Source organism: Pseudorca crassidens, chromosome 7, assembly GCF_039906515.1.
Source record: "Pseudorca crassidens isolate mPseCra1 chromosome 7, mPseCra1.hap1, whole genome shotgun sequence".
NCBI classification, from domain to species: Eukaryota; Metazoa; Chordata; class Mammalia; order Artiodactyla; family Delphinidae; genus Pseudorca; species Pseudorca crassidens.
This window is the reverse complement of record NC_090302.1, coordinates 105,530,350-105,557,255: the sequence shown is the minus strand read 5'-3', so window position 1 is coordinate 105,557,255 and position 26,906 is coordinate 105,530,350. Positions and strand designations below refer to the sequence as shown.

At 39.0% G+C, this 26,906-nt stretch overlaps 1 protein-coding gene across 2 annotated transcripts in view; it reads right to left on the bottom strand.

The window, feature by feature from the left end:
* Window positions 1-26,906, bottom strand: part of ELP3 (elongator acetyltransferase complex subunit 3) — a 113,281-nt gene that overhangs the window by 13,202 nt on the left and 73,173 nt on the right. For both annotated transcript variants that reach the window (XM_067745257.1, XM_067745258.1), the window contains 4 exons: window positions 22,012-22,102; window positions 19,409-19,474; window positions 17,608-17,835; window positions 16,598-16,679 (listed from right to left, as the gene is read on the bottom strand). In XM_067745257.1, the coding sequence (XP_067601358.1) occupies window positions 16,598-16,679; window positions 17,608-17,835; window positions 19,409-19,474; window positions 22,012-22,102 (467 nt within the window). The remainder of the gene's footprint in view (window positions 1-16,597; window positions 16,680-17,607; window positions 17,836-19,408; window positions 19,475-22,011; window positions 22,103-26,906) is intronic.

Sequence of the window (26,906 nt, the reverse complement as noted above, 5' to 3'; positions counted from 1 at the left end):
TCCACACAAATGTGTGTTTATGAGCCTTAAGATACATATATAAGAATATTCATAAGCCCAAACTGAAGACTACCTAAATATCCAGCAAGAGTAAGACAGATAAACTGTGAGATATTTGCGTAATGGAATCTAGCCTATCAATGAAAATGAATGGACATAGCCACACACAATGTGACCTAATCTCACAAACAATGTTGCACCAAAGTAGCCAGAACAACAAAAATATACCAAAATGATCCCACTTATCTAAAATTAAAAACAACAAAACTAAACTATTTATAAATGATTCATAATTAGGTAGTGAAATATAAAGAAACACACAGAAGAAAGTAGGAAAAAAGAGGCTACTGGTGAAGGAGGAAGGCAAGGAGAGGGGAGGGGATTACAATGGGGTGGGGTCAACAGGGATGTTGGTTATGTTCTTGACCTAAGTGGCAGCTGGTTAAACAATTCATTTTTTAACATCTAATCAACTTTGCTGTCTATTTGCTACAGTTCACTGTCAACTTTTAAAAATGAAAAAAAAAAAATAAAAATGAAAACGAGAAGGTAAGATTAACTTATTTCAACTACATGAATGTTTCTTTAAATGGGGAAATAAATCAGTTCTTCATGCATATGGAAAATCAAATGAGAAAACTTGGGTTTAGTGATTCCAACTGGACAAAGAAAACATGAAATTTCTAATGTGACTTAATAGAGGAAGAAATCGTTTAATCAAGTATTTATTGAGGATATACTAGGAGCCTGGAAATTAATGAGTTTTACCTCCTGGAATCTTCAAGAAAAGGAAAACTCTAGCCTAATAGACATTTTCATGTCTGAAGAAGGAAAATGAATTCGAAATCTGGAGGTTCATTCCTGTTCTTTGACACGACCTTTGTTAGGACACAGGGCTGTGCTTCATGGCTAGTTATGTGTTGGACTGAATTAAAATTGAGCCTACATCACATTCCTAAAGCCAAACTTGAAAAAAGAGAGAAAATATGCTAAATCTATCCTTTGAAACTTAAATCTCTGATTTTTCTGATTAGATGCAAAAGACTGAGATAAGTCATGATCACTTAGTAAAAAAAAAAAATCAGTGAAATAAAAATAACTTCAAAAAACTGTTTTAATTACTTTTGGGTTCAATTAATCAACTATTTATTGAGTGCTTGATATATGACTAGCAGCATTAATACAAGGCAAATGTATTCATTAGTTTCATTCATTTGCTGCTGAAATGAGATTTTATTACATCTCATTGATCTCTTAGTAGGATGGCAATATTTCACTCTTCAACAATACACACTGGTATCAGAGTTGGGGAAAGGTTTTTCTTCTGTTTGAAAATGAGCCAGATTAACTCAATGACCCTAAATCTTTGAAAGAGAATTTTTTTTCCTGTTCTGTTAAAAAGAAACTCTTAGAAGGTTACCCACATATGATCTTAGCTCTTCAAAGTAGTTGGTTATTGCAAGTCATTAACACAGCACATTAGTACATTTATTCTCCATCACAGAGACTATCTCAGGAGAAGAGATTCAACCAGTTACCCAGCAGCCTAAAGGTTCCCCTGTTCCTTCTGAAATGGGTACACCAAGATAACAAAGTAAAAATGAACAAAGAATAAAAGCAGTAACTTATAAAGCGCGTATAGACTCTAAATAGAAGCTACTGTGGTAACTTACAGTAGGGTGATACTTACAGTAGGGAGACGCTGGAGGGTTATCCTATAGCTCTTAGGTTTATTCTTCACAGGGAGTCTGACATAGGAGGGCCCACAGTCATCTAATTCAAAAATGAGTGGCTCTGTTCCCACCAGTGCAGAATGTATGCTATGTCACAGATCGTTTTCACTACTTCATGTCTCAAATCATTAGTGTGTTTCTGTAGAAGTTAAAGACTGTCATCGGTAACCTGGTAGGAAGAGGGATCCCTTCTATTTATAGTCTTTAAAAAAAAAAAAAAAGACTTTAAGAAGGAAAATGGTAGAGTAGAAAACGCTAGAGATCAGTCCCTCTACTGAAACAACCAGTAAGCTGGAAACAACCATCAAAGCCAACTACATGGGGACACCAGAACCTGATAAGGCACTTACAGCAACCAGGGGAGTGCCTGATGAAGGGAGAGGCCGCTGCCCTTTGGTAAGAGGGCAGCAGATGTGAACCACCTACCATCCCCCTCTCCTAGAGTGGCCAGCTGGAGCCAGGGTGGGCAGTAAGGGTATCTATTGTATTCCCTTACCACCTTTTTAAAAAAGATTCAGACATTTAAGGAAATCCCTGTCAGGTCACAGGCTGATTGCAGAGAAAATGAAACAAGAAATTTTAGTGAGCACATGCAACAAAGAATACTGACTTTGCCAAAATAGCTTGAAGAAATACAAGTGGATGACTACAGCCCTTAAGAGCAATCCCCGAGATGGGAGAGAATCTGACTTTTATAATTCTTGAGTATGTGCAGTTCTAAACAAAAAATTGCAAAGCATACCAAAAACAGGAAACTAAGACTCATTCACAAGAAAGAGAGAAGTGGACAGAAACTATGCCTGAGGAATCTTAAACACTGATTACTAGGCAAAGTCAACTGTCTCAGTTATGCTCAAGGAGCTAAAGGAAATCATGTCAAAGAACTAAAGGAGCACAAACAACAAAAGCAGAAGTCAACAAGTGGGACTGCATCAAACTAAAAAGCCTCTGCACTGCAAAAAAAACCAAACAAAATGAAAAGGCTACCTACAGAATGGGAGAAAATATTTATATTTGCAAACCATATACTGGATAAGGAGTTAATATCCAAAATATATAAAAACTCATATAACTCAATAAAAAAAATCTGATTAAAAAAACTGGCAGAGGAACTAAATAGACATTTTTCCTATTGGCCATAGAAGACATTCAAATGGCCAACAGGGACATGAAAAGGTGTTCTACATCACTAATCATCATGGAAATGTAAGTCAAAACCACAATGTGACAGCACCTCACATCTGTTAGAATGACCATCACCAAGAAGTCACAAGAGATAACAAGTGCTGGTGAGGACATGAAGAAAAGGGAAGCCTGGTACACCACTGCTGGAATGTAAGTTGGTAATGTTTTTTTCCACTATGGAAAACAGTACAGAGGTTCTTCAAAAATTTAGAACTACCATATGATCCAGCAAATTCCACTTCTGGGTATATATCCAAAGGAAATAAAAACAGGATATTGAAGAGAAATCTGCACCTCCATGTTTATTGTAGCATTATACACAATAGCCAAGATATGGAAACGACCTAAGTATGTCAATGAATAAATGTATAAAAAAACTTCACACGCACGCGCGCGCACACACACACAGAGAAATATAATTCAGCCCTAAGAAAGGTGGAAATTCATTTTCATACCATTTGCAACAACACAGATGAACCTTGAGGACATTATGCCAAGTGATATAAGTCAGATAGAGAGAGACAAATACTGTATACCACTTGTGGAATCTGAAAAAGCCAAACTTGTAAAAAGAGAGCATAGGATGGTGGCTACCGGTGGCTGCGGGGTAGGGAAATAGATGCCATTTAAGGGTACAAACTTGACACCTGTAGATAAATAAATCCTGGTGATCTAATACACAATATAATGATTACAGACAACAGTACTGCGTTATAAATATCAAATCTGCTAAGAGACTGGATCTTTATTCTCACCACAAAAAAGAAATGATAATCATGTGATGTCTTAGAGGTGTAACACTCAAATGGCAATGATACTGCATTATATAAATGTAACAAATCAACATGTTCTACATCTTAAACTTACACAGTTATATGTCAAATCTATTTCAATTAAAAAAAGAAAATAAAAAGGACTAAAGGAAATGAGAACACTGTATGAACAAAGGGGGGAACCCAATAAAGATAAATTATAAAAAGGAATCAAACAGAAATAGTGGAGCTGAAAAGTACAATAGCTAAAATAAGGGACTTGTGTTACACCACCACCATCAAGCATACTAACACCACATCATAGGAGTCTCAGAGGGAGATGAGAGAAAGGGTAGAAAAAATAAATAATGGCCAAAAACTTCCCAAATTTGATGAAAGACGTGAATCTACACTCCTAGGAAGTTCAACAAGTTCCAAGCAGGATAAACTTAAAGAGATCCACACCGAGGAACATTATAGTCAAAAAAAAAAAAAAAAAAAAAAAAAAAATTTTTTTTTGGCTGTGCAGAGTGGCATGTGAGATCTTAGTTCCCTGACCAGGGATCGCACCCGGCCCTCTGCAGTGAAAGCACAGAGTCTTAACCACTGGCCCACCAGGGAAGTCCCCAGTCAAATTGTTGAAAGCCAAAGACAGAATCTTGAAAGTAGCAAGACAGAAGTGACTCGTCACATACAAGGGATCCTCAATAAGATTAAGAGCTGATATCAGAAACCATGGAGGTCAGAAAGGAAGTGGGGTGACACATTTAAAGTGCTGAAAAAAAAAAACTGTCAGCCAAAAATTCTTTATCTGGCAAAAGTATTTTTCAAGGATAAAGGATAAATTGAGACATTTCCAGATAAACCAGAGCTAAGGAAATCTATTATCTAAACCTACCCTACAAGAATCCTTCAGGATGAAATAAAAGGATATTAGGTAGTAACTCAAAGCCATGTGAAGAAATAAGTAAACACTGGTAAAGATAACTACATAGGTAAATATAAAAGCTGATATTATTGTTCTTTTGGTTTGTAACTCCTCTTTTTTCCCTATATAATTTAAAAGGCAAATTCATAAAAGAATTATAAATTTATGTCAAAGGTCAGACAGGTATAAAGATGTAATCTGTGACAGTAACAATGTAAACAAGAGATAGAGATGTATAGGAGCAGAATATTTGCATATTACTCAAACTAAAATGATTATTACCCAAACTAGGTTGTTATAAATTTAAGATGTTAATTGCAATCCCTAAGGTAATCACTAAGAAAATAACTCATTACCAAAAGAGAGCTGGGGTGGATTTAGTATCAAATGAAACACATTTTAAGTAAACAAAAGTTTATAAGAGACAAAGAGGGACGTTGCAAATTGATAGAAGGTTCAATTCATCAAGGTTTAACAATTATAAATGTATATACATGGAATGACAGAGCCTCAAAATATATGAAGCAAAAATGGACAGAACTGAAGGGAGAAACAGATAGTTCTACAAGAGCTGGAGACTACCATACACATTTTCAATAATGGAGGACTTGAACAACACTTTAAACCAATTAGATCTAACAGAACACATCACCCAACAACAACAGAATACACGTTTTCCACAGTGGACACGTAGCATTCTCCAGGTTAGATCATATATCAGGCCATAAAACAAGTCTTAATAAATTTTAAAAGACTGAAATCATACAAAGTATGAAAAAAAAAGTACAAAGAAAAAAAGACTCAAATCACTAAAATCAGAAATGAAAGAGGAAACATTACTACTGACTTTACAGTAATAAAAAGAATTATAAGAGAATATGAATAACAATATGAATATGTATGTACACCAACACATCGGATAACCTAGTTGAAATGGACAAATTCCTAGAAACATAAACTACGAAAACTGACTCAAGAAGAAACAGGAAGTCTATATAGTCCTGTAACAAGTAAAAAGATTGATTCAATAATCAAAAACCTCCCATCAAAGTCAAACTCAGGACCAGATGGATTTACTGGTGATTTCTACCAAATGTTTAGAGAATTAACACCACAATCCTTCTCAAACACATCCAAAAAACTGAAGAGGGACACTTCCTAACTCATCCTATGAGGCTAGCAATACCTTGATACCAAAGCCAGACAAAGACACTACAAAGAAAATTACAGACCACTATCTTTATGAATATATATGGGAGAAAATATTTAAGAGTCTTGTAGCCAGAGGATATTAAAAATTCCTACAACTCAACAACAAAAAGACAAACAACCCAATTAAAAAATGAGCAAAGGACTTGAACAGACATTTTTTAAAAGGCACAAATGACAAATAAGCACACAAAAAGATGTTCAACATCATTTTAGTCATCAAGGAAATGTAAGCCGAAACCCCAATAAAACATCACTTCATATCATTAGGATGGCTATAAAATAAAAAAAATTAAAAAAAAAGGAAAATAACAAGGGCAGGCAAGGATGTGGAGAAATTGCACCCCTTGTGCACTGTTGATGGGAAAGTAAAATGATGCAGCAGCTGTAGAAAACAATTTGGTGACTCCTCAAAAAGTTAAATGGAATGACCACTGATCCAGCAACTCCACTTCTGGGTACAGACACAAAGGAACTGAAAGCAGAGACTCAAATAGATATTTGTATACCAACGTGATAGCAACATTACTCACAATAGTCAAAAGATGGAAACAACCCAAGAGTTGTGTGTGTGTGTGTGTGTGTGTAAAGCATGGATGAGCCTTCAAGACATTATGCTAAGTGAAATAAGCCAGACACAAAAGGACACATATTGTATGATTCCATTTCACAGAGTCAGAAAGTAGATTAGAAGTTACCAGGGCACTTAGGTTGTTTCCATCTCCGGGCTATTGTAAATAAAGCTGCAATGAACATTTTGGTACATGACTCTTTTTGAATTTTGGTTTTCTCAGGGTATATGCCCAGTAGTGGGATTGCTGGATCATATGGTAGTTCTATTTGTAGTTTTTTAAGGAACCTCCATACTGTTCTCCATAGTGGCTGAACCAATTCACATTCCCACCAGCAGTGCAGGAGTGTTCCCTTTTCTCCACACCCTCTCCAGCATTTATTGTTTCTAGATTTTTTGATGATGGCCATTCTGACTGGTGTGAGATGATATCTCATTGTAGTTTTGATTTGCATTTCTCTAATGATTAATGATGTTGAGCATTCTTTCATGTGTTTGTTGGCAGTCTGTATATCTTCTTTGGAGAAATGTCTATTTAGGTCTTCTGCCCATTTTTGGATTGGGTTGTTTGTTTTTTTGTTATTGAGCTGCATGAGCTGCTTGTAAATTTTGGAGATGAATCCTTTGTCAGTTGCTTCATTTGCAAATATTTTCTCCCATCATCGGATGAATGGATAAAGAAGATGTGGCACATATACACAATGGAATATTACTCAGCCATAAAAAGAAATGAAATTGAGCTATTTGTAATGAGGTGGATAGACCTAGAGTCTGTCATACAGAGTGAAGTAAGTCATAAAGAAAAAGACAAATACTGTATGCTAACACATATATATGGAATTTAAGAAAAAAAAATGTCATGAAGAACCTAGGGGTAAGACAGGAATAAAGACACAGACTTACTGGAAAACGGACTTGAGGATATGGGGAGGGGGAAGTGTGAGCTGTGACAGGGCGAGAGAGAGTCATGGACATATATACACTAACAAGCGTAAGGTAGATAGCTAGTGGGAAGCAGCCGCATGGCACAGGGATATAGGCTCGGTGCTTTGTGACCGCCTGGAGGGGTGGGATAGGGAGGGTGGGAGGGAGGGAGACGCAAGAGCAAAGAGATATGGGAACATATGTATAACTGATTCACTTTGTTATAAAGCAGAAACTAACACACCACTGTAAAGCAATTATACCCCAATAAAGATGTTAAAAAAAAAAAAAAAGTTACCAGGGGCTTGGGAGATGGTGAAATTGGGAATTACTGCTTAGTGAGTACAGAGTTTCTGTTTGGGGTGATGAAAATGTTTTGTAAATAGTGGTGATGGTTGCACAACGTTGTGAATGTAACTAATGTCACTGAACTGTATACTTAAAAATGGTTGTAATAGCAAATTTTATGTTATATACAATTTACTGCTTCCCCAAATGGGGGGAAAAAGTCTTTAAGGTGCATTAACTATCTTCGGTATTTATGGAGAGGAAGGAACGTCCGTCGATTAGGGTCAGATCTCCCTAGGGAAAGCATGTACCCTTGCCTAAGATGCTCTTCTATATTCCATAGCCTAGAAGGAAGACATAAATGGGCAACATCTTAGACCTAAAGCGTGAGACATTTAGACAGGCCTGTAAGGGGAAACAGAGGAATGTCCTCATGGAAGAGAGGGCAGACATAGGTCAGATGCAGGTGCTTCTTGTGCGGCCTGCCAAACTCCGCTTAAGACAGTGTTAGGTGTGCCTGTGCTGCATGATGGCTGCATGAAAATACTGACATCAGGACGGGGACAAGAACCCCTAATGCTAGGTATGCCCAAAGACAGTCCATCCTGGGAGAAGGCTACATGAAGTTTCCTGTAGAAAGGGGCTGGATGCCTATTAATCACAAGTTAATGAAAGTGTATTCGCTCACTTAGTATCCAAAGATGGTCACTACCAGAGCCTCTCTCTTTGAGAAGTGGGATTTTTTCCTTTCCCTTTAAATCTGGGCTGGCCCAATGACTTCCTTAACCAAAAAAATGGGGCAGAAGTCACATCGTAGCAGGCAGTCTCTAAAATGACCCTCGAAGTTCACTGTCTCCCGGTATTCACAGTCATGTGTACTCCCTTTCCCTTGAAGGTGGCGTTAGACTCGTCGGCTCTCTTCTGAGACCAGGCTATGAAGACTAGGCTTCCATGTCAAAAGGACTCTGTCTCTGTGATCACTCTGCTGGGGGAAGCAGGCTGCTACGTGATGAGCAGCCCCACGGAGAGGCCCACATGGCATGGGGAGGAACGGTGGCCCTGAGACCAACGGCCCGTGAGAAACTGAAGCCTGCCAAAAACCATACAGTGAACTTGGAAGTGACCCTTCCATCCCAATTGAATCTTGAAATGATTACAGTCCCGCCTGACACTGTACATGCAGCTTTATGAGAGGCACCCAGCTAGGTCCCTTCTGGATTCCTTACCTACAGGGACCATGAGATAACTGCTTGTTGTTTTCAGCCACTACGTTTTGTGGGTTTTTTATTACACAGCGATAAATGATGCATATAAGATGTTCTGCAACTTCTAAACCGAGGCCTTTCCTCCCTCCTCTTAGAGGCCAGCCTTCATGCTAGGAGCAGTTCAAGGCATGTGGAGAAGCAGCAAGGTGCTCACGTGGACAGTCTCAGCCAAGCACCCGCTACCAGCTAGAAGACAGACTCTAGGCAAGCCAGCCCAGCAGCTGCCAGCCATTCAAGCCACTCCAGCTGAGGCCCTAGACATCATGGAACAGAGATAAGCCATCTTCTCCATGCCCTGCTGAATGTCTGACCTAGAGAATCACTGAGCAAATAAAATGGTTGTTTGAAGCCACTAAATTTTGGGGTGGTGTGTTCCACCACAATAAATAACCCAGACAACCACTAGTTAGTAGGATTTGCAGTAAGAGGTAACAGACCACACAGGGTATAGATCTGGGGCTTCTGACTGGTCTACTAGACATCAGTGATTCATTCACAAATGGTGGGCAAACTGAACAACTGGATGCATTGGGAGGCACAGGATGAGGTGCGTAAGGAAACATTACCCTGTGGCTACGATCTAAAACCTAAATCCACCACTTAATGTCTTGAAAATGTGAGCCGTTGGTTAGAGTCAACAGTTTAAGCCAGACTGACCAAAGAAATCCCCTGTGTATCTCTTGCTGGAATTAGAAATGCCCAAACTAAAAAGGCTCTATAATATCAGTATCTTGGTTGTTGCTAAAAAAAGGGAGCATCAGTATTTTCCAGCATTATTTAGTTACCTGCTCACCCAAATGGGAAGAATCTGCCAAAGCCCTGCCTCTAACAGATCTAAAAGAGAAAAGCTTTATCAAATTGAATGGGTTATAGCAATGTCAAACATTTAGAGAAAAGCACAGTACTAATCACATGAATGTTACACTGGTAAGGAGTTAACACTGCAACAAACTATAAAAGAGCCTTTGTGATAGACAGCAGATGGTGAGCAGTGCAGGCTAGACCACTTTGGAAAAGGAGTCCTTGCTCAGAAAAAAGCCTGTGAAGCATGTAACTTTACAATAAAGGCGGTCCTTTATATTAAAGCTCCCAGACCTCTCGGGCATATTATTAGGAACCACATAACTCTATTCCTCTACCCAAGCAGAAGTATACAGCTATCATTCCCAATACCCGTAAACAAAAGGGAACAAGAATGGGGAGAAAAAGTCTACAAACGTAGGTGTGTCAGCCAAATTAGCAAGGCTATCCTCCGAGACTTTAACCTGCACGTTTCGGAGACACAGGAAGACTTGACAGCATGGATGTGGGAAGAGCAACAGCACTTGCCAAATGCAAATCCTGTTCCTCCAGTGCCAGCATATCTACTGGTATCACTAGCTTCTGCCTAGGAAACGTCACCAAAAATTCACTTGCCCACAAGATCCAAACAGTGGAAACTGACTAATGGCCTATTTGGGAATATTTGAAAAACATGCATTAATTAATATAGTCATGTGATGCCAAGTGAGAGATGGGTCCAATGCACTTGATATGCAATGTACTATATAACTGGTACCTGATTCATCTATAAATGAGTAAACATCAAGTCAGGGAATAAAGAGTCCTGAAGTGAGCTATGCATCAATGCCTCCACAGCAATACAGACACCACTTAGCACACATTTAGCTAATCTGATACCAAGCTAAGTATTCTATGTCATCAGTGCTAGTCTGATTAATAAAGGCGATGAAATTAATAAAGTTCTTGTTGTAAAGCAATATTTTATGTTGTACCTATTGTTCTTGAAAAGAAAGATATTCACCACCACCACAACAAAATCCCACTGGAACATGCACCAAAAAAGAAATATGTATGATCACAGTCAGAATATCAAAATGAAAGAAACAGAGGAATATACAGAGCCCTAATAACATGCATTTAACGAGGAATAGTTAGGGGATAATTTATGAAAAGATAAATTATGTAAAGGGATGAAACAGAAGCTATAAAAGAGCAAACAGCCTTTTCCCTTCCTTTCTGAGAAGTCCTATATTAACACATGCGGCACAAACCGGTTTGCATTTGGCAGGCTTCCTGTGTCCATTAGCAAATAGGTAAGCCAAAATAAGGAAAGCTTTCCTAGGCATTTTGGTAATGATTACAAGTCCATTACCAGACAGATCTAGTTACAAATGTACCCTTTTTTTTTTTCCAATTAGATTATAATGCAAAGAATAAAACTACCTTTACCTCAAAAGGAGGGAGATGTGTCACAGCCTGGAATACAGGCCAAGTTTCTGGGGCCCAGTAAGTAATCTCAGTCATTGGTAGTTCATTGAAACAAAACGACTGTTACTTTCTGCCCACATATCATTTGATTAATCAGTGGCTCTGGGGCACAAGACCATTAATTTCAGTCCCAGGAAGCCATATCGGATGCTATAAGTCTCAGGCACATTGATTTTTTTCACTAGTGGGGATTGTACATGTGGCTTTAGAGTCATACAACTCTGAGCATCATGATCTAGAACGATGTCATCCCACGGTGACTCGTTTGCTCATCCTGTATTTAAGCTCTTCTCCCCTCTTCTCTGCCTTTTTAAAAGGTTTAAACAAAATGGCTATCAGCCTCTGACTTCAGTGATTTCTGTCATCAAACACTCAGACATTTTCCTCGTTTCTCATAATCGTTTGATCCGTCAGCCTGGTACAATTCTTGGCCAATGGCCATGTTAATTTTCTACTTGAAAGAACACAAATAGGATACCGCTTATGACGAAGGTAGTAGGGGGAGCTTGGGGAATAGCTGTTCATCTTGATGCACAGCAATTAGCTTGGCAAACAGAAACAGGAACATGATTGGATCTGATGCCTAGCCAAAACTGCCTAAAGGAAAAAAAATCATTTTGTTGGAGGTATTAAGTGGCTCTTTAAATAGTGGCTATCAACAGTTATATTTGCCCTTTGAGAAATCACACGGGCAGTGTGACATCAGAGATCTCCAGTTTCCATGGTGATTATTAGTGATGGCATTTCAAATGTTATGGTTAAGTTCTACAGTGTAATCTTTGCACTTTACACCATATGAGAGGGAAGGAAAAAACTGTTCCATCTTAACGTTTTTAAAGGAAAGAATGCTGATCATCCAAGTAGATAAACAACATGGCTTTTAAGGAGATACGATTTGTTAATCTTAAACAGATGTGTGCTGATCGAAGCTACATGAGTAAGTTGATGAAAGATACTAAAGTACTTGGACTTAAGTATTAATTAACTTAATTAACTGCTTAGATTAATTAACTGCTTAGATATTTAGCAGCAATTAACTGTTATTTCCTGCCTACACATTATAAGCTGGTTGTTCTCATACTACTGATTTACCCATTTTTGTATGTAGGAAAAGATGATTTTCTTACGCTGAAGCAACTAATCCTGAGTTGAGAAATAGTCTAAGTAGGGAAAAATTTGTCTTCCTCTGCAGTTAAGGACAATCTGCAGGGTGAAGACTGAGCGAGCTGCTCTGGCCCCATCAACATCCCTCAAAGGCAGGGTGGCATCTCCTCCTTCCTCTCTCTGCCCTCTCAGTCCATGTTCCCCACACACAGGAGATACTCAATACACGTAGTGTTTCGATGTTGATGAAGTTTAGCCATTTCATTTTTGCTTTGTTTCATTTTCACATTTAGAGTTGATGGTTAATTTTAAAACACACAGTTTACTTACTAAGACAATTTTATATACTTAAGCAGAATGAATAAACTTAAAAGTCACTCTGAGAAAGTGCTTCATTGGACTCTGATAAACAAGTTTTCAGTTTTCTCATGTAGCTATAAAGTTAGTCTTTTAAAAAAGATAAATCAGCTATAAAATATACAGTATGTACCTTTTATTAACAAAATATCTTGAGGTAACAGATAAAAACAATTTGGTTTTTAATATGGAAAAATAGACTATATGGAGTCTTTCTGACTAGTGATTCAAATCACATCTACTGTGTAGTTAATAATATTGTCTAGAGGCAGAATCAAAGGTTATAAATCCAAGAAAACAGAGAAAATCTGCTGGCAAGATGAAGGGAAGTCACAATGAATCAGGATGTAATTAAAAAAAAATTCTACATAAATGCATTCCTCTTACAGTCACAGAAACCAGAATGATAAATGATCTGTCTCTCCCTTTACTCAAGCTACTAGTTATGCCAGGACAGAATACCTAGACCACCACCGTGTATGAGTTATGCAAAAGCCTACAGACCAGAACAAAGATGGATTTACAAATAAAGGACAAGGTCAGGGAAAAAAAAGTAGGACACAGGTCATAAAATATCACTACTTGGGACAGAAATAGACATACCTCCACAAATCATGGCTAGGATTAGCTACCTATGGGAAACTTTATCATCAAATACCCCAAACTAAATGAGACTGAGATCAATTACTAATGAAATTAAAGGGTCTCTTAATATGGTTTTAGAAAAGAATCTACTTCATATGTAATCAGTACAGCATAGTTGGTCTTGTTGAGAACTAAAAGAAATGAAGATATTAAGGGGCAGAATTCTAGACTGTTAGAACTGTAAAAGATAACCTAACCCACTTATTTTTAGTAGAGAAATAAAGGTCCATGGAGATCAAGCAACATTATTCAAGATCACAAGGAGAGCTACTGTCAATGCAGGAATAGAATCCTAACACCCCCGTCCAAGTGTCTCTTCTTACACACCACATCTAATGAAGTCTTGTGAATAAATGCAGCACACAAGCACCAGTACTATCACAAGGAAATTTGCATTCTAAGGATCAACCTATGGAGAATAATTCACTTTTTACAAAAACCAATTAAACACACACACACACACAGCACTGTACTTAAATCAGAAAGACCAAAGTCAACTGAACAAATATGGAAGAAAAAAAACAACCAAAGAACACATTATGTTAAAAAAAAACATTTTAAATCTGCCTTCCTTGAAGTTCTGAATAATGGACGCCTCAGATGTCTGATTCAGAAACTTAAATAGAACAGTAATATATTACTAAATTAGAGAAATAAAATGCATCACACAGAGTAACTGTTCTTGGTGTTTTCATTTGAAGAGTGATCAGGTTGTCAGTCAAACAGCAAGTCAAGGCCCTAGCTGGTTTCCCCAGCACAGAGCAGTGGTGGGGAAGCTCACAGACCAGAGAGACAGGAAGTAACACAGAACTCCCTTGAGCGCCAAGAATGCATTCCAGGGCTGCTTCTGTAGAAACCCTCTGGCTAAGAGAAACCCCTGTACAGAAACCAAGAAGTCTTACTGTGACAACTAATAAGCAGAAAGGTTCTTCCCTGTTATTTTTAGCAAGTCTCTTCTTGTTATTTTAAAAGTTCTACAAGCAGATGATCTGAAATTGAGCTATTATTTAGAGTATAACAAAAGGCTAGAAAGAGGACAGACGCTGATTTCCACTTAGAAAGACACTGCTCAAAAAGCAGAAACTGAGGCTCTTACAGGCAACTGAATGTGACCTCAGGCAAGTCAGAGGCCCCTCTCTGCATGTAACATTTCTAAAAAGAGATAGATATCATGAAGGCAAATTAAATATAATGGAGAAGTGAAAGAATACAGATGCCCTGGGACTTCCCTGGTGGCGCCGTGGTTAAGAATCCGCCTGCCAATGCAGGGGACATGGGTTCGAGCCCTGGTTGGGGAAGATCCCACATGCCACAGAGCAACTAAGCCCATGCACCACAACTACTGAGCCTGTGCTCTAGAGCCCATGAGCCACAACTACTGAGCCCGTGCGCCACAACTACTGAAGCCCTTGCGCCTAGAACCCATGCTCTGCAACAAAAGAAGCCACCGCAGTGAGAAGCCCGCACACTGCAACAGAGTAGACCCTCTCACCGCAACTAGAGAAAGCCCGCGTGCAGCAACGAAGAACCAACACAGCCAAAAAAAAAAAAAAAAAAAATTAAGAAAAAAAAAGAATACAGATGCCCTTCAGTTTTAAAACTGATCAAGTTCCCACAGATACTAGAAAATCACTTGACTGCATATCAGACTTTGGGAATGCAGGCACTGCCAGGGTCACAGAGAATACCTTTACCTTAGTGATCTGAAAGAGAATACTACATTTGGAAGAGAATACTAAAACCCTTGCTACTCAAAGTATGGTCTGAAGACAATCAGTATAGGTTATCACTGGGTGCTGGTTAGAAATCTAGGCTTTCAGGCCCCACCCCAGACCTAATGAGTCAGAATCTGCATTTTAACAAGATCTCCAGATGATTCACAAGCACATTAACGCTTGGGAAGTACTGTACTGAAAACACTGACAGTGCGCTGGCAAAAGAGGCCACTGAAATTTCGGGTAATCCACGGGTGCACATGTACAAAGAGCTCTGAGTTCGTCTGGCTCTTTCCTGGTACCAGGAAAGGCTGACTTCTGGACAACCACAGGCTAAACAAATGAGAAGTAAACATTTTTTTTATTACAAATATTGGCACCAATTAGGTGAACCTCATTTAGTTCCTACTTCTTTAGTGGGATTAAAGATAACACAGAAAAAACAGAGAAGAGACTTGTGGTTGCCAAGGCGGGAGGGGGAGCGGGAGGGAGAGGGATGGACTGGGAGTTTGGGGTTAGTAGATACAAACTGTTACATTCAGAATGGATAAACAACAAGGTCCTACTGTATATCACAGGTAACTATATCCAGTCTCCTGGAGTAAACCATAATGGAAAAGAGTATAAAAAAGAATGTATATATGTGTATAACTGAGTCACTTTGCTGTACAGCAGAAATTAGTACAACACTGTAAATCAACTGTACTTCAATAAAAAATATTAAAGATAACACAGAAACATAGAGCTAGCCATGTTAAAAAATGCTTATTATCTGTCTGGATAATGCCAAAAACCATAGCCAGACTGAATAATCGATTAAGTGAGCCTGGGTCATTACATTTCCGTATTTGGAATCATTGAAATCTGGGCAAAGGTACTGATCTATTGATTGGCAACAACTTACTGATTTTTTTAAAAAAAGTGTCATTTCAACTTTCATTTAATAATGCCATAGTCTAATGGGAAAACAAATGCTGGAGGGAAAATAACCTGAATCTTGATCATGGCTTTCACCATGTTAGCTGCTTATTGAGAATAGCAAAGTCTGTGAGGATATGAGTGAAAGGGTGCATATGTGTTATTTCTTGCTCCACTTACAGCAGGCCTTCCTTTACATGCCCACTTCTCCACTTACCTGATGTCCTAGGCACGGTAAGGGGAAAGCTTCCAAACAGGGGAAATCTGTTCCCAAGGAACAAAGTCACTGAAAACAATTTTTAAGGAGCAAGGAACTCTGCCTTTCAACATCTGGTACTGGCAACTAGGTTCTGTTTTAATTTCCAGAATGATACTGACAAATCTCCACACTGACTTATGATTTTCTTAGATCCATATCATCAAATTTCATTTTTCCCAGACAGAGTAACTGGGCACAAAGCACAAGAGACCAGTGTGACAGACCACGAGGAAGACAGGATATGGATTACTGGCCTGGCCACTCAAGAGATGGAGAGCTTCTGCAAGCTCTATTCCGCCAAACTGCTTACAGGAATTTTCTTTGTGCTTGAGCACCAGCCTTTCCCTATTTGGCTCTGCCCAATTTTGAACATAATAATCATATATGGGGAAAAGAGAGGCCTGAGGTACTTTTCATTGTGGTACCAAGTTAAAGGTGTGAACGAATCATGAACTTTGCCCTCCCCCAGTTACCTGATATAACAGCTATTTTCCCAGATCCATGTTCTTCTCTAGCTATTCTTTCTGCTTCCTCCATCAGTAGCATGCCAAATCCCTGTAAGAGGCAATGGAGGGGTTAGGGAATTAAGAAGGGAAGAAGTCATTAAGAGGGGTCCATAAAACAAGAAGGGTAATATTTTGTAGCTGCTAAACTCTTTTAAGATAAGAGTGACAAAAAACCATTTACGGGGGTAAGGAAAAGTTTCACTATTCAATTATACCAGAAGCACACTGTAGCAGACTAGGAATAACTCTGCAACAAAAGCCATCAAAAGGTATTCTGTGGGTGACTAATCTAGTCACAGCAAGGGGGTAATTGCCTCTCGACTTGTCTCTTTTTAAACAAGTTCTAGGCAATCTCCAGGTGATGAAAGTCTGGGGCATCTACCCTTGTATTATTAGTCACCCCTTCAGTTTCTAAAAGCTTTTTGAAACCAGGCAATATTCTTAAATCACCAATATGGGGGTTTATGCTACATCCACCATTAGCAGTTTTAACCTATTCTCCTGAAATTTAAAAAAGTGAGTTATTTATTTAGGTTGTTTGGGGGAGTGGAATAGTGTTCCACTACATATATCACATAGCTTGCTTGTCTTTACGAAGTGCTTTAACATTTCATAAGTGCTTTCTTTCAAATTATCATCTCCTTCGATCCCAAAATAGTTGAATCATACGAAATTGCCAGTATTAGACCATTACTGACTTTCAAAAATAGCAATTTCATACGGTTCAGTCTATTATTATATTCCACTTGACTGAGTCTCAATTTGTCTCTCCCTCCCCCTCCCTCACACCCAAAGGGGAACAATTTAAAGAGAAAACATCTCTGAACAACTGTAGTATTATACTGGTTCCTGTTTCTACACTTCCCGAATTTCCCCTCTCCTTTTCCTCTGCTCCCACCCTTGCCCCATTCTTTTTCTCTTTTCCTCCTTTGAGCAATTTCTTAATCACAGTCAAACAGAAATGGAATACAGGATACCTGATGCTGAAATTTAGTGGGATCCCGACTGCTGACGGGGACGACACTTCCATACACATGCAGCTCTCGGACTATGGACACCCCGCCAACCAATTCGAAACGGAATGTCTCCTCTGAGCACTTCCGTAATCTCAGGAGGCCAATCAAAATGTCTTGATCAGGGTCTTCATAGGATAAGAATGTCTCCCAGCCACCATTTGCAACATAATCTCTTCTTACCAATTCAACCTGTTTCATAAAAAGCCACGCAAGAACTTTTTTTTTTAAACTAGAGAACAAAGTACGTTTCTACTATTATATATGTTTATTTAGACTAATATCCACGACTAGGGATAAAGAGTAAATAACCACAAATTATGTTTCTTTTTACTTGTCTCCTCTCAATAGCACTGATTAAACGAGAGTTCATGACTTGTTCGTGGACTATAAAAAAGGAAACCAGTTTTACAATTTCATAAATATCTGAACCTCATTAACCTTGTGATTCTTACAGTTTGGCTCAGTAGATACTTCCATGTATTTAAATCTGATCCTCCATGAAGAGTCTCTAAGGTAAAATTATACATTATGTCACGTGTGCAGCTCTTGGGAGCACCCTGAGGCCCCAGAACTGTCAGGTACTCAATGGTTTTCTTTTCTAGTCCTTACCTCCTCCACTAAAACCTGCTTTTAGGGGAAAAAATGTGTTATTGGTTACTTATTCCTTGATGGAATTTTTTAAAAAAGTATCCCACAGGACCTTTAAAATAGTATGCCTAGTTATGAGATTAACACGTTAAAGAAAATCCAATCACCGGAGAGGTGCTTTTGGGGAAGCTTTTGTGTTAGCAGTCTACATGGGCTTTTGACTCTTGCTTCCTGCTCGAGTGTCCCTCGTACTTTGCGTAAATATAATCAATATGCATGCAGAGAAAGCTACATATGTGGGCATGGTTACACCCAGATACACTGAAAATGGGCAGACTGGACCCACAGCGAGGTGAATAAACAGACTAATACTGATATTCCTCCTCAACTTAATGTTTGCTGGATAACTGGATTGCACAAGAATTTGACAAAATGACTAACTATGCTTGGGTCTACTTTTTTCCTCAAAAGATCCAAAATGTGAAAAACGTCAATCAAATAAACAATTCACTTTGAGAACAGGAATATCGATGCAGATCTACTCTAGCCTTTCTCAAATGGGCTCCTACACGACAGCTAACCCCCACAGAAAATCTGGCAAATGGCTAACACGATGTCATTCTAGGAGAGAAGTTAATTCATCACAAACACGTTGTGTGGAACCCCTGTTGATATGGCTGATCTATTCGCTTGATTACCATCAACAGGCAATAATTTTAACAGTTGCACACAGAGATAAGCACATGACACTCAGCTTTACCTAAAGGTAGCCACTAGTCACATTTGGCTATTTACATTGGAATTACTTGAAATTAAATAAAATTAAAAACTAAGTTCTTCTTTGCACTAGCCACATTTCAAGTCCCATGTGACTGGTAGCTGATATCCTATTAGATGGCACAGATTATAGAACATTTCCAACACTACGGAAAGTTCTACTGGACAGTGCTGATCTACAGTGAAGTTCTAACTTGGTTTTCCTAACCTGGCTCTTCTAGAGTTGAGCCACCCTCATATCTGGCTTTCCTGGCTTGACTTCATTCTGAATTACTCTTTGCTCTTAGTTTACTCATTAACTTCTAGGGTTTGGTCCTACTGGTAAGTAGGTGTAGGCCCAGGCTTGACAAAGATTAATGAACAGGACCCAATCTCTCTATAAAATGAAGAAACTAACCTGGTATGGACGCACTTTGTGATGAATTTCTTGGATTCCAACCTCTCTGGTTCTCACGTCTCGACACTGCCAAAAAAAAAGAAAAGAAAGAAAGAAAGAAAAGAAAGAAAAAAAAGTGGGAAGGGGGGGCAAATATAAAACTGGTAACTAATTCAATTTTTATTGAAACTTCTCCACCAAATCCTGGGCTCAAAATTAAGTTTGGACATAATTTACATTGAGGTAAAAGAAATGAATTAAAAATGAAGCCATCTTTAATAAACCTGAGGATAGGGAAAAACAACCTAGAAATACATGAAGTTGGTACAGTATTGCTTTTAAAATAAGTTTAGAATCCAAAGGAGATCAATATACAATATTGAAAGTAAAGAACATACATTCTAAAATCTGAAAATCCAGAGAATATAACTGTATCTGAAAGTGCAACCCAAAACTATGTCTACCGAAGAGTAAAAACTGAATTCCTGGGCTTCCCTGGTGGCGCAGTGGCTGCGAGTCCGCCTGCCAATGCAGGGGACACAGGTTCGTGCCCCGCTCCGGGAAGATCCCACATGCTGCGGAGCGCCTGGGCCCGTGAGCCACGGCTGCTGGGCCTGCGCGTCCAGAGCCTGTGCTCCGCAACGGGAGAGGCCACAGCAGTGAGAGGCCCACATACCGCAAAAAAAAAAAAGAAAAAAAAAAGAAAAAACCCAATTCCTAATTTTTTAAAACCTTCACCATTTTATGGCAGTTAACATTTTTAGCATCACCATATTTGTATCATTTTAGGAATGTCAGAAAGAGGGAAGCTAAGACTGCTGTTTTTTGCAGAGAAGGGCTCTGTGGAAGAAAGGATGCGAGGGAGGAAGGAAGGGAAGGAAGAAGAATGGAAAGAAAGAACCTTGAGCTATTTATTATACAATCTGAACCACAGTCACAGATTGGCTCTTTGAGTGTCCCTGGGAAGCACAAAGCTGCCTGTGGATGATACGGAAGCAGTGCCTGGTCTGCACGGCCAAGCTATGTGATGTAACTCTTGCTCCTATTCCACAACCCAGTGTGCAGGCTACACAGCCTGACATTTATAATTACAGTAACTATTATATGCCCTATGATATATTTTCCCCTATAGAACTGTAAAAATTATTTCCAGGATTCTAACATTTTCCATCAGTGAGAAAAGACTGCCATAGGAAATCTGATGATGTCATGCAGCTATACTACTAATAGTATATTTAGTATATATATGGATGGAATTCCATGAGAAAAGTAAGAGCTCATTATTCAGTTCTAAAAGAACTAAGCTATTTCCATGCCCCGGGAACCCATATTACATACTTTTAATGAACACTTGCATGCTTTTTTCTTTTTTTTTGGAGGGAAGGGGAATGCTTTTTAAGGCAGAGATTGGTGTGTGCTTATTTTCTAGTAAAGACACTGCCTATGTGAACTGGATGTCTTTCGGTGTGACTGCATTCCAGTCTTCAGACTCAATCCCAGTTTACCTTACGACAGGCTATCACGGGTTAAGAGGGGTACAGGGTTAAAAACAGTGCCTGGTTGATGAGGTCAGCAGGCTGAGCAGGCCGGGTGGGTCACTGGGCAGTGGTATTCTCAGGAGGAGGAGCTGGACGACAAGGACAGGCAGGGACTTGGAGGCTGAGTAGGCACACGCTCTTGTTTGGGGCTTTCATTACTGTACATACATTTGCTGTTTTTCTAGAACTGAAATTTTTTTTGGGGGAGGGTAGAATAAGCCATAATGTTCACAAATTCTACTACGGACAAACAACTTTCTGAAAAATTTTCTCCTTAATATATTGACAGAGGACAAAATGTTTTGGGTAGGTCCACAAACATGATATGCAGTCCTCTCAACGACATCTTTCGAAGTGGGGTCCATGTTTGCACTGTGCATGAGAACCTCCCACAGCTCCATCCCAGATGGAGTGAACGAGAATCTTTGAAGGCAGAGGCCAGGAATCAGTGCTCAGGCCTAGACACCCTCCTGGCCTTTTCTCTTTAGCAGCTCTGAGAAATAGCTCCTAGGGCACTGAGTTTCAAACCTTATCGTGATTTCAGAATCATCTACAGACTGTCAAATTGCAGATTCCTGGGCTCTTTCAGGGAAAGCAGAAAGGAGGTGTTTAGTAAATATTTGTGAAATAAATGAGTGAGTGAATAGACATGGGGGTGGGGCAGGGCGAGGGAGACTGGTATATCTGGGCAATAACATTGCTAATTATTTCAGTATGTAAGCCTTGTTTCTTCAACGGTTGTATTCTTCTCTAACCACTAGTCAAGAATTGAACACCCAATACTTCAAAACAAAAAAAAAAGTTTTTTTAAAAAAGGAGTTGAACACATAGTTGGCAATCTGAGAAGGCAGGAAAAACAACCATTAAATTGACAAACCTACGCTCTTTTAGAAGAAAGCAGAGGGGTGTAGGGGATAGGATGCAGACTTTGCAACCACTAGCTTCAATTTCAATGTGTTATACAGTAAGAATGGCTTCAATACATGAAAGCTTTTTGACCAAACCTGTAAGTTTGTAATGTGATAGTATCACAGGTTTTCGCGTCTCAGACTACTTTGATCTCAACAGTTATGGTCAGACTCTTACCTGTATTCCAAGGTCTTTCATTCTTGCAAATGCCAGCTCTCTCAAGTTACCATGCTCTACTCCTGAGCTGACTAAGGGCATTGGAATATCTCTGTAGGAGAAAAACATCAGCTGTTGTAAAATATAAGTCACTCTCTACAGCAGTAAAAGGCAGGGATATTTAAAAAAACAAAAAGAACAAAACCACCCCTTCCCCACCTCAAAACCGACCAGGAAAGCAGAGGTTGAATATTCTGACCCAAAAGCAAGGTTCACCGCTTTTCTACCTCCCAGTTTTCCCATCTATGAAATTATGATTTTCACCTATCACTCAGGGTTTTTCTAAGAAACATCTGATGAAAACACTATATAAGATTACAAAGTACAAAACAAATGCCCAATAACCATTAGTAATGATTTTTGGCTGAAGAAACAGACATCTGTACTAAACAAAACAAGAAATAAAACTGTTTTTTACAAAGTTTTTACAAAGTCCAATTTCAGAGGAGAAATAAAAATTATTATTAACACACTGATTTATAGCTTACAAACACTTTCCCATACAGTTGCTGAATGACAAGTAACCAGGAAGCGCAAAAGCCTGGCTTAGACAACTGGTCTCAAAGAATAAATTTTTTCCCATTTCCTAAAAATCTAAATTAGAAGTGACTCTGCATTCGAAGAATAAGAACTTGCCTAAAGATGAGAGTAGATAAAAATTTTTTTCCTGGCATTAATATAGTGTAAAGTGCCCAGTACCAAGGAAATGTCAAGCAAAAGTTGAAATTATGAGTTTCATTTTAGTAGCCCCCACTATCCCTTCTAGACAAAAATCAGTATCTAAAGACAGTTTAAAAAAAAACCCTAAAGTAAGAATACGCTCAGCACATCTCCAGTTTAAAGACAAATCCCCTATTTCTTTTGTCTAATATTTGGTTGATTAGAAGACTTGGAGAATATGTCATTTATCTTTTCTTCTCATTTTTGCTTTTGAATCAGCTTGAGTCTTTTCCTTCTCTTTTCACTTATCCCTCCAAATGTTAAGTAAATAAAATTAGCTAATTCATCTATTTGATTCTAATAAGATATTCCCCAATCACTCAAAAAAGTATCAAAAGCCAATTGATAAGCATTAGAAACTATACACAATACATCTATCAGGCTCTGGAAACAACTATAAAGCACTGATAAGCCAAAATTCTTTAAGAGAAAGACATACCAAGGAGTTCAAAGTGAGAGCAACATAAAAAACATATTTTAGAGTGATTAGTTAATAGATACGGTTTACTTATACTTTCTAGTAAAATAAACTTTCTATCTTTGGAACTATAATTTCTTAAAATCAAATTCATCTTAAATCAGTAAGCAGATGAAACCGAAAGAAGGCTAGTCAACTAAAAAGTATAGTTTATTTTAACAAGAAATGCACAAACAACTGTTTTAAATATTTTACTATTTCATATTATATAAGTCAAAGTTAGTCTTCCACATGTCCCTTTTAACCCTGAAATATTTTATAAATCACTCACAAATACATACGTATAGTTTCACAACAGAATAAAATTTTGAACACTGTTATACATCATGTGAAATTAATCTGATAAAACCAATGGCAACCACTGTTAGTGATAGGGACAAAGTAAAGGGACAAATTAGGCAATTAAATAGTTAATCCCACTAGGGGATTGTAAGTAAAGAAAAAAGTATGGGAGACCCCTGTAAGTTAATGGTCATTCAAGAAAGCAGGTTTGCTTAACCACAAAGCCAAGCAGGCCTGCTTAGCAACAAAACCCATGCATGAGACAAGCCCTAAAACAATAAAAACAAGGGTGACATGAGACCTACATCCTGCCCAGTGAGCTCAGTAAGTTAATGATCCCTAGGACATGCTCTCTGCACACATAAAAAACAGTACTTTATGGAAAGGTGACATTTCAAAGTGAAAGACCTGAAATAATTTTTCCATAGTGCCATGACAGTCCTGGCTTGACCATGTAGGGACAAGAAAACTCCCGTGCCCAATCTGGAGGAGGAGCTGATGATGGAAGCACGACGTCTACTCAAGAATGAGGAAGAAGGTGGTCTTTTCACCCTCCCCACTTTTCCTTTGATTACAAAACTGTAGCCCACTAAGTTCTCAGGGCGCAGCACCTTCTTGCCCAGCCGCTTGTAAGCCTCACAAGCATCCTATTCTATTCTAATAAATCACTGCTTATCTATCACTTTGACTCTCGCTGAATTCTTTCTGTGCTGAGACATAAAAGACCGGGCTCCTTGGGGCCCCCCTGAAACGACACTTATCGGTTTCGGCAGTACCCATTACACGAGATACATCTGATTCTTGTTATTCATGGCAGTGAAGTCCTATAATGTGCCATGAACACTGAATTAGCAAACAGTGAAGCACTGCTCCTATGGAAAATGCAGGGTTAGGTTCCTGTGAGCCTTTAGTCCATTTTCTCCAACTGATCAACATGTAACCTTGCTTTATGTGGGTTTCCAGCTAAAAACACTTTATTTAACACAGAATTGATTCGGTAACATTGCACTTGTGGCCAATAGCACTATAATTCATGCTGCAATGAAGCTTATCTAACACATTCATTTTCTTTGTAAGACACATCACAGCCTTCTTGTACTTAGGAACACTAGATAGACAGCACCTCGGCACTACATGTGGGGGCTATTTTAAACAGCAAAATCAACAAAAAGCATAAAAATGTGAAAAATATGTTATTAAATGGACTGTGAAAGGACACTTGTTACAGTATGAGAGCTGAAACAAGTACACTGCATCATGCCAATATCCTGTTCCTCACCAAGCCTCCAACTACCAGTCTAGCATCCACCGATGACTCCTTCTGTATCACCGTCCCTATAATAGACATCAATGGTGATTATCTATTTCTACCATCCCTTCTGCATTTATTAGTTGAGCTTGTATATTAAGGAAGAATGTTCCCTTCTCTATTTATTCATTTATTTATAAATGCATAGATTTCTATTTTATTCAATGAGCTGTAATCTGATATTAACAGTATTTATTTTGTTGCTTACATTAGATTTGGTCAGTGGGCATGCATTCAGGCTGGCTTTGGGGTCCTTTTGACATGTTCCCACCATTCTTTGAATATTTCTTTACTTTCTGGAACAACATGATGTTACACGTTGATCTTATATGTTTGCTGCCCCAGTCCTAGAATTGGCCACTTATCCAAGCATCGCTGATTCCTTTTAGTGGCGGGTGGTATTTAGAAACCAAGATCTGAGCACTCATTGTGCTCATTACTATTGAGGTATCATTGCCTCTAGACCCTTTCAGTGTACACAACTAAGAAATTTATGTATGTATACACATATGTGTATATATATTTATATTCATATATTCAAATATATAAACATTATAACCGTTTCTACATACAAATTTAAAAAGCTGTGAAATCATGCTGATAATTACAATTCTAATCCAGTGCCTCAGTGTTCTTTTCAGCTTTCTACCCTTCAATGTCTGTAAATCCCTTTGGACAGTGAGAAACCTGGCTTCCTTATCTTTAGTATATTTATTTGCTTGCTAAATCAAACAACTTATTTGCTCAATACAACCAATCTCCCAACTACTCTTGGTGACACCTCTGCACTCACTATTACTCTACATTTCTTCAGATGCCAAGCATGCTGCTCTCAACACCTCTGTGGCACTGCTCTGGAGGTGATGGGAAGGGGAGATGAAGGGAAAGGAAGATGGGCTCTACAAGTATTGTTAATAATGAACCGGTCCTTGGGCTTCCCTGGTGGCGCAGTGGTTGGGAGTCCGCCTGCCGATGCAGGGGACGCGGGTTCACGCCCCGGTCCGGGAAGATCCCACATGCCGTGTGAGCGGCTGGGCCCGTGAGCCATGGCCGCTGAGCCTGCGCGTCCGGAGCCTGTTGCTCCGCAACGGGAGAGGCCACTGCAGTGAGAGGCCCGTGTACCACAAAAAAACCAAAAAAAACAGTTTGCCACAAATAAACAATACAGTAATAATGAACCGGTCCTTTTTTTTTTTTTAACATCTTTATTGGAGTATAATTGCTTTACGATGGTGTGTTAGTTTCTGCTTTATAACAAAGTGAATCAGCTATACACATACATATATCCCCATATCTCCTCCCTCTTGCGTCTCCCTCCCACCCTCCCTATCCCACCCCTCTAGGTGGTCACAAAGCACCAAGCTGATCTCCCTGTGCTATGCGGCTGCTTCCCACTAGCTATCTGTTTTACATTTGGTAGTACAAGTAAGTACATGCCACTCTCTCACTTTGTTCCAGCTTACCCTTCCCCCTCCCCGTGTCCTCAAGTCCATTCTCTGTCTGCGTCTTTATTCCTGTCCTGCCCCTAGGTTCTTCAGAATCATTTTTTTTTTAGATTCCATATATATGTGTTAGCATACAGTATTTATTTTTCTCTTTCTGCCTTGCTTCACTCTGTCCATCCACCTCACTACAAATAACTCACTTTCGTTTCTTTTTATAGCTGAGTAATATTCCACTGTATATATGTGCCACATCTTCTTTATCCATTCATCTGTCAATGGACACTTAGGTTACTTCCATGTCCTGGCTACTGTAAACAGAGCTGCAATGAACATTGTGGTACATGACTCTTTTTTGAATTATGGGTTTCTCCGGGTATATGCCCAGTAGTAGGATTGCTGGGTCATATGGTAGTTCTATTTATAGTTTTTTTTTTTTTTTTTTGCGGTACACGGGCCTCTCACTGCCGTGGCCTCACCCACTGCGGAGCACAGGCTCCAGATGCGCAGGCTCACCGGCCATGACTCACGGGCCTAGCCGCTCCGCTGCATGTGGGATCTTCCAGAACCAGGGCACGAACCCGTGTCCCCTGCATCGGCAGGCGGACTCTCAACCACTGTGCCA